At 43.3% G+C, this 9,068-nt stretch overlaps 1 protein-coding gene across 1 annotated transcript; it reads left to right on the top strand.

Annotated features, from left to right (window-relative positions):
* The first annotated feature begins 61 nt into the window (after positions 1-61).
* Positions 62-6,777, top strand: si:ch73-62b13.1 (Carbohydrate sulfotransferase 1-like). The gene is made up of 3 exons (XM_059334741.1): positions 62-182; positions 3,990-4,161; positions 4,966-6,777. Exons 1-3 carry the CDS (start codon positions 180-182, stop codon positions 6,093-6,095), a joined length of 1,305 nt encoding a protein of 434 aa, XP_059190724.1. The 5' UTR covers positions 62-179; the 3' UTR covers positions 6,096-6,777.
* The last annotated feature ends 2,291 nt before the right edge of the window (positions 6,778-9,068 follow it).

The following is a 9,068-nucleotide window of genomic DNA, read 5'->3' as shown; positions in this document are numbered from 1 at the left end:
CTCCAGCTCTGAATCCAGCTAAGACTCCGGACACACTATCGCTCGATCCACACACACACACACACACACACACACACACACACACACACACACACACACACACACATACACACACTTTTACAAATGCAGCGCAGAGGAGTGGACCGGCCGGAGAAATCCTCCTGTATCTGATCGCGTTGATGGTAAGGTTTTCTTTTCTTTTTATACGTTGTTGCATTTTACGCGCAGCGAGCTGTAGCCGAACTCATATCTAACAATCAAGATGCTCCATTCTGATAGAGAGTATCACGATAGTGATTATATGAGAGGGGGAAATTGTGCGAATGTGTCATTATGCGAATAATTTCTTCACACAGCGACTTAAAGTGTGTCCACGGTACTTAATGGTGAGTTAAAAGTAATCGGTGGTTACTTTATTGGCTTTACTCCACATGGGCTCAGTGTTGTGGTGATTTGCGTTTTCTATTGATGTAAATAATTCGGTTTTTAACTGTTTATCCGAAGGAATGGGATCTAGATTAAGTTTATGTTGGTATTTATGCTCTTTATCTGTTTTAGAGATACTTGCACAGTAGTACAATTTCATGTTAAGTGACAGAAGTCTCAGGTCTCTTATTACTAATCCATCTTTTTTTATCCGGTATAACTTAATTTCCTTTGCTGTGTGCAGTGCCTTTACTCTGTGTGTGTGTGTGTGTGTGTGTGTGTGTGTGTGTGTGTGTGTGTGTGTGCTGGAGGAATCATGTAGGACAAGATTCATCTACTCCCCTATCACAGGAGCTCCTCTGTAGCCCGGGGTCAGATGCAGCTCCTCTGCGCTCAGCAGCAGCTCTGCTCTGCTTTCCGCCTGTGGCACTCTGTGTGTATGTGTGTGTGTGTGTGGCTCAAAGAGAGAAAGAGCAGGGGGAGAAGCTGGATGGATAGACAGAGAACAGAGCGAGAAAGACTAACTGGAGACTTAAAGCTCCTCCTGGCGTTGCTACTGTTGCTCCACTCTGTGTGTTTCCCAAGATTGATCATCAGGCTTTGCCAATAAACCACCGCACTCAGAGGATCTGTGAACACACCGAGGTGCCTTAATAGAAAAATCTTTGGCACTGTCACATCCCTCAATCACTTGCATCCCAAATCCCTCAGTCCCACCCTCATCACTAACTTCTAACCTCATTTGTTGCCTTTATTTTTCCACAGAGGCAATTGCCTTCCCTGCACCATGCACAAATGTCATTACCTCCAACACTTTTGCTGCTAGCTATGTTATCACAGCAGCAGCAGCAACTGCAGCCGAATTTACAACTCAAACCTGCCAGAGGAGCGTGTGCACCGCACAGTGTAATCTTTGGTTGATCCCGTCCCCAAGGCTTTTATCCCCTGTAAGCACTGTTATTGTTTGAGGGATACAAAAGCGGAGACCATGTGAAGCTCGCAGTCCCCTTCCAGCTGTTGACAGAGTGTCTATTATTCCTGGTGTGAGTCCCAGTGCGGGAGGAGTTATAAACCAGGGAGGACGAAGGACTTGCAAATCAAATTGCTTTAATCCATTGAAGCATCTGTCCTCATTCTCCAGAGGGCAGCAGGGTGTGCAGCAGAGGAGGGCTCTGCTCCCTGATCACGACTAGAAAGGAAAACAAAACCTGTCGCTGAGGAGTTATATGACATATCCTGGTCAGCCAGCTGTGCAGTACACGTAGGATATGGATGGCACGACTGTCAAATTTACAGATTTTTTCTTAAGTGTCAGAGATGGTAAGAAGCTTGGTCAAAGTTTCTCATTATCTGCAGTCATTCGTGCTTCTCTGCTTTTTCATCCATCTCCCCTGTCCTTCAACAAGACGCACAAACAGACAGAGCAGCTTTAAAGTTGTTCTGAAACAAGAAACAAACAGTACTACAGCATCCCTGTTTCTGTCATTCTGTCGGCAACTAACAAAGTTTCTTCCCCCTGATGGGTTCATTCTGCGATTGCTGTTTTTAGTCGTATTCAAACAGAATGGCTCATGATGTCAGCTCGATTTCTTTTTCCCTCACCCACAGAGTAAATGTCTTTGGTTTTGCGCTGTTTGTGATTAATGGAACATCAAAAGCCGATGTGAGCTCAGTGTGATACATTCCTGAGGATATGAGTCTGCCAGGGACACATAAACATCATTAATGAACAAGAGGCAGACTGGAGAGAGACAGAGTGACAGAAAGAGGAAGCAAACAGGAAGGCAATATTTATTTTAGTCAGTAATATGATGTATATTTACCTGTGGTTTTGATGATGATTGCCTCAGTGAGTGATGGAGACACACTTTGTGCCCAGGGATCTCGTGTGATTACCTACAATCAGTTTGGTGCAGAGGGACAAATGGATGGCAGCACCTTTTTTCAAATCCATTTGGAAAATCACATTTCCCTTTGCTCTTTCATGCCCAGTGGCAAAAAACTTGCAAGTGTACAAAGGAAACTTGTCCGCTCATCTCTGTGAAGACAGCTATATTTATCTTGGTATGTAGCTCTCTGCTGGGCTTAGAGGCTTAATTACCCAGAAGAGAGGAAAGCAAAAATGAAATGCAATTATGCAACTGTGAGCACGGTATCTTGAGTAGTGGAGCTATTGTAGATAGGGACATTTCTGCTACCATTTCCAAGCAGAGGTCTGACCTCTGAGTAGTGATTTTCTGCAGAACAAATCTGTGGATCCTTTAGGAAACAAATCCTTAACCTGTTTATTCAAAGCATTTAAGCTACTTATGCTACAAATGCTAAAAGGTGATGTCTGTTTGCTCTGCTTGGAGAGAGAGAGAGAGCAGCCTTTTCTCAAATTTGCATTTTAGCTGTTAAGGGATACTTTGACATTTTGGTAAATACTCTTATTTACCACCTTGCTGATATTAAGCTATGAACAGCAGCCGGTTAGCTCAGATTAGCATAAAAACTGAAAACAGGGGAAACAGCCAGTGTGGCTCATCTGAAGAAACAAAATTCAGCCACCACTACCTGCAAAGCTCACCAATAAACAGGTCATAGCCTCACATAACCCCCAGTAGAACCTCACATTTTTAAACATTTGTTTTTGTGTAGTAAAAAAAAAAAGAAGAGATATACATTTTATTTATTTAGAGTATAGTAAACTGATACCGATAATTTCTTTATGCTCAACATGGATGTTTACTGAACAGGCCCATTGGGCACAAGCCCAGGGGCCCAAAGTGTCAGGGGTCCCCCTGGCCTTCACCTGCAAAATGAAATTTGCAGAAGCCAGGACGAGTCAAAATTACAAGAAGCATAAAAAAAACTACAAAGAGACCACCACACGAGCAAAGAGTCACAAAGAGAATCAAAAAGACTATGCAAAAGGACAAAACAACTACACAGCTCAGACACAAAGCAATTAAAAGAGTTACAAACAGACCCAAAATGACCACAGACAAAAATAACTACAAAAATATCAAAAGAGAGTGAAGCAAGAAGCTAAAAAAATGCACAAAATAACAACAGAGACACAAAACAACAATAAGAGGCTAAACAACTATAAAGTGTGTGTTGGCCCTCTCTAGTAAATGCTGGGGCCTGTGACGCTAAGCAAAGCTAACTGACTACTGGGTGCAGCTTCATTGAATTGACATTGAGTGCTATTAATCTGTTCATTTAACTCTCAGCAAGAAAGCAAATAAGCACATTTCCCAGATTGTTGGACTTATCCTTTTTTTCACTCATGTTTACTTCACTATAAAACTCGGTTACATAATTTGTAGGACAAATGTTCTGCTTCTGAATTGGCGAGGGAAGTCCGGATGTTGAAAGTCAATGTGTCATACTTTACCTTTGACTGTTTAAGCGCCCTTAAGCAAGAATCCTAACTGCTCCAGAAAGAGCTGCTCATTGAACCACCAGTGGAGGGCTGCAGGCGTGACGGACTGGAAGCTGCACATGTATGAAGCTGAGAAAATGCATCAAAATAAAATCTCATTGTGTGTGTCTCTGTGCTTTCCTGGTGCCGCCAGCGTGAAGGATGTAGAGCCAGAGGGGGGGGCAGGATGGAGTGCTCCTGGAAGACGGTGCTGCTGCTGGTGTGTGCGTCTCTTGGGGTCCAGTACACCGCCATCCGGACCCTGAGGGACTCTCTGTCTGGGCCCTGTCAGGGAACCTACCGCTGCCAGACCAGACACCACAGAGGTAAGACTGTCCCACATACCGTCCTGTCTCCCTATCGGAGCGCATAAAGGGTGAATATGTGTTGCAAAAAGCCTTAAATATATGTGTATTTATACAGACTTTGGTTTTTCACCAGCAGAGGGCATACACTGACAGATACTTGGCTGGTAATATAAAAATATTTTAGCAGAAAGCCTCAGTAAAGAAAGAGGCAGCAGCATTAAAACTGCGAACTAAAGAAAAGGGAAAGCAGATCATTAAACGAGGGAATTCCCAACAAGTAGGAGGATAGAGAAATGAAATATGTGTGATTCGTTTTACAATTATCCTCCAATTTATCTCCATTAATCCCCTCTCATGGCGCAGCTGTAGCTCGCCGGCGCCGAGCTCCTGTGCATGAAAGTAACATCCCCCTTGCAATCAACTCCTCATCAGCAGTAATTACACGTTAGCTATTTGCGCTATATTTAGAGATCCGCCATTTCATAAACCCCCTCGGTAACCACCGGCAGACAAGCAACTTACTCAGGCATGTTTACCCTCTAAATTATTTAAGCTTTATTGGCTTGATTCAGTACTTTACTTTCTCCTGGACTGAAGTTATGAGGAAAAGCGACTCATTTTTTAACTTCGGAGCTGAAGTAACTCTTCTGAAAGAAGTGAAATAACAACTCTTTCACCTAAACTGAAATCTTGGAAAACTGGTTATTTAAAGTATATTTAAAGTTGGTATTGATGTTGTTGGAAGAAAACTTGATGTAATTGGCATCATTATGACATAATATGAGTTAAACATGTAAGAAACATGACTTTTCTTTCTTTAAGACTCCAGGTGGAGAGCTTTGTGCGATGACAGTTGGATGCCGGTGGATTCTCCTCGGAGGCACATCCTGCTGTTTGCCACCACACGCAGCGGCTCCTCCTTCACCGGGCAGCTCCTCAACCAGCACCCGGGGATCTTCTACGTGTTCGAACCTCTCTACCACGTCCAGCAGGCCTTCACCAACTCCAGCAGCAGGCTGCGTCGCACCCTGGACCGCCGGGCCCTGCTGGGAGCATACAGGGACCTCCTCCTCAATCTGTACACCTGTGACCTCCACTTCATGGAGAACTACATCCGCCCGGAGCCCCAGGACCACGTCACGAGCACCTTCTTCCGCCGAAGCTCCAGCCACGCCCTCTGTACCCCTCCCGTGTGCTCGGAAGCAGGAGACGTAGCTGCTTCTGATCCACCTGATGAAACCTGGTGTCCTAAGAAGTGCGGGGTCCTGAACCTCACCTTAGCCTCCATGTCGTGTCTGTCAAGGGAACACGTAGCAATAAAGACCGTGCGGGTCCCTGAAGTGGGAGACCTGCGAACCCTGACAGAAGATCCACGTCTGGACTTGAAAATCATCCACCTAGTGCGAGACCCCAGAGCCATCCTCGCCTCGCGTATGATGGCGTTCGCAGATCAATTCCGCGCTTGGAAAATATGGAACGCGACAGGACGGCAGCCTCGATACGTGGACCTGACGCAGATCACCAGCACGTGCAAGGACATGACGGCCTCTGCAGAAACAGGCCTGCAGAGGCCGGCGTGGTTGCGGGGACGTTACCTGCTGGTTCGGTACGAGGACCTGGCGTTTAACCCGAAGGACAAGGCCGCTGAGATCTACAGGTTTGTGGGGCTGGAGATGGAGGACAGGGTGCGGATGTGGATTGCAAAGAACACAAACAGTAACGTGTCGTCTCCGTCGGAGTGGAACTACAGGTACTCCACCACCAGAGATTCCAGAGCGACAGCAGAGAGCTGGAGGCTCAGACTGGGCTTTGACATTGTGAGGGCCGTGCAGAATCTGTGCAACGACACTCTGGCTCTGCTCGGATACAAGCAGGTTCACTCTGCAGCCGAACTCAGAAACTTGTCTCACAGTTTAGTGGAACACAGGACCTTTCAACCAGTCACATGGTAGAGCTGATTTTTTTTTTTAAACGTTATTTATGTATTTATTTATGATGACTTTCCTTTCTGTCATGATGCTGATGAAAATGAATGTAATTTATCTTATTTTTCCAGTAATGCCTACAGTAAATTCATAAGACTTTTTATGGTTTTGTTGAAGATATTACAAGTGCCAAATGTTGCAGTGTGTGAAAAGGTATCGATCCAGAATAAATATGTATGATTTAATGTTCTCATAATTTCAGTATTTTAAAGAAAGAAAAAAGGAATTTGAAAGCACTCAAAGGAGGAACAGTTTCTGAGAAAATCTGACCTTAATTCGGAGGTGATGTTCCTGGAGATGGGACAGACAGGAAGGGAGGGGGATTTATTTGTTTAAAAAAATGATTGGCCTTGCCTTCCAAGTGTCCCTAATGCATTTTGGAAAAGGATTAAAATGTCACATGTCGTAGGTAGAAAATCTTCTGCAGCGCACAGCAGCTCTGATTTCTATGTGAGAATATGAGAATATATTTGTTTGTTGTAAATACTGATTAAGTGTTGCAATGCAAGTGTGCAAATGTTATGTACTGGATGTGTTTGAACATTTTTGTCAGTGTAATTATACTGTTTATATTTTCTAGACTTTTTAAAAATAAATTATTCATATGTAAGTAATACATATCTTCCACCCTGCTTAAATCTTCTTGAAACCACATTTGTTTGATGTGGTTTTTTTCTTCTTCAGTTCTGAGAAGGAAAGCAGATAAGTGCTTGATTTTAGTGCTGAAAAGTAGAGAACAGTGCAAATTCATTGTCTTTTATCTTGTAATCCCTCAGTATTTGGTTTGTATTTCAGGCCGGTTTCAATCCTGCTGATGTGTCTGTACTAACAGATATGTTTTTGCTCATATAGTGTGTTTCATTTTGATTTAACTTTGAACCAAAAAAGAATAATACCAGCATCACTCAGTGGTAGCAGCTGTCTGCGGTGGAGTATAATCAGAGATTAGACAGCTGCAGGTTCTCTGCCAGTTCCACCATTTGAAATTGGTCTTTGTGTCTAAACAGACAAAGGAAGCGTGCCATCTCCAGACACCAGCCCATTTATTTCCATGAGCTGCTCTCTTGAGATAAATGCTGGAAGTAGTTTCTGAGGAGGAATTCATTGCATGAATCATGGAAGAACCCCTAATTGACTGTGATTTTCTTGCCTTTCAACTGCTAGCATTGCATCTTCCTATGGAGGCTGCAACTGTAGCCCGCTGGGAGTCAGGAGCGGTAATGCTTTCTATGCCGCCGAAGAAAGCCACTCCGGAGTGAGGGAGAGTATGCAATTTGAGTGGAACGGTCATGCTGCTCAGAGAACCATTAAATCTGAGGTGAAATTGTCCCTTTAATAATGTATTTTTAGACACCCAGTCCTCCCCATACTTCCTGTAGCTGCCCTATAGCTGCTGACACCAGGGATATCTCAGCGCAGACTTAAGAATTGATCTACACATCCAGCTGAGGGGAAACAGGATTTAAGATGCATGGAGAAAAGATTGGCCGTCTTTCTTTGAACTTAATCTGCAAGGCTACACAAACTGGCCATAAAGCAAAGCTTTATGACACCCGGGGAGATGTGCTTCATCGGTTTTTCCATCCACACCCTGACACACAAAGCTGCAAGTGGCCTGAGTCAGCCGTCAGCTAATTACCCATTTCTTTGCACTCAATACCAGCAACCCCTTTCTGTCTCCTTAACTGTGCTGACAAATTTAGCTCTTATCAATACAGCTAACAAATATGAGCTGCACGCTGCTATTGGGAAATGCAAAATAGCACATTGTTAATCTACACCAGTAGTTTCTAACCTCTTCTGTTTGACACAGCCCAAAGCCCTCTCAGGCGAACTCAAGTACCCCTTTATTGACACATTTAAACCATTATCCATTACTTTTAGCTGACTCTTCCAGCTTTTTATCTATCACTTTTAACTAATTATTTATCCATTACTTTAGGCTAAATCTTTATACTTCTCTGCTTGCTTTCAAATAGTTTTCAGAAAACTTTGACAGGCTGTTTCATGAACGATTCATATGATTTCCTACAAAAAGTAATGCAGTGAAATTTCAAAGCTTTCCTACGAAATTCCGGAGGGGGGTTTTATGACTAGGAGACCAGGACTTGTGAACTCTTTTTCATGTTCACAAACCACCACAAATCACTACGCTCTTCCACCGAAAGGTGTCTGACTCTAGACCAGAGGTCGGCAAGATTTACTAACAAAAGAGCCATTATTGGTAAAAAAAAAAAAAAAAGAACAGTTACAATGAAGACTAAACAGCCTATTAAGTCTAAATAAGTCTACCAACATTACTACTTCTATTACGGCTAATAATGAGCATTTATTACTATGATTTTGTCAGAATGCAGCAAGGATCCAAGTGCAAATAAGAGGCTGGACACCAAAGAAATATCTCAGAAGCTATAGCCCAGCTAGGGAAACTCAAAACTATACTTGAAGTTGGCAAACTTTAGAGGTTAACGTGCCGGTCTGTAGACGTTTTAAAACCGTAAAACTGAAATAACTATACGATTTTTTTTTGTCACAGCCACAGGCAGCCACTGCAGATGGTCTGAAGGGCCACATGTGTCTCTGGAGCCGCAGGTTGCCAACCCCTGCTCTAGACTCTTCTCCTCAGCACTTACTTCCTGTCATTTGACTTGATCTTTGCTTGTGTTGTATAAACTCTCAAATGCACGTTGCTTTGGATAAAAGCGTCTCCTAAATTACATTGTAGAATTTATAACAGTGACTAGTCAGACGTCATATCCAACCTGGTCTCACAGGAATCTGTGAAATAGCCATGGATTTGCTTAACTCAAAATCCGTGGAATAGCCACGGAATCACTCAAATTTCCGTGAAACTGACACGGATTTCGCTACAATGCAAGTTAATATCCCGTGGCTATTCCAACATACAAAGTGATTATGTACATTCACTGAGTGAATATT

The sequence above is a fragment of the Centropristis striata genome, chromosome 6, assembly GCF_030273125.1.
Source record: "Centropristis striata isolate RG_2023a ecotype Rhode Island chromosome 6, C.striata_1.0, whole genome shotgun sequence".
In the NCBI taxonomy this organism is placed as follows: Eukaryota; Metazoa; Chordata; class Actinopteri; order Perciformes; family Serranidae; genus Centropristis; species Centropristis striata.
The sequence above is the reverse complement of the archived record's forward strand: the minus strand, read 5'-3'. Positions and strand labels throughout refer to the sequence as shown.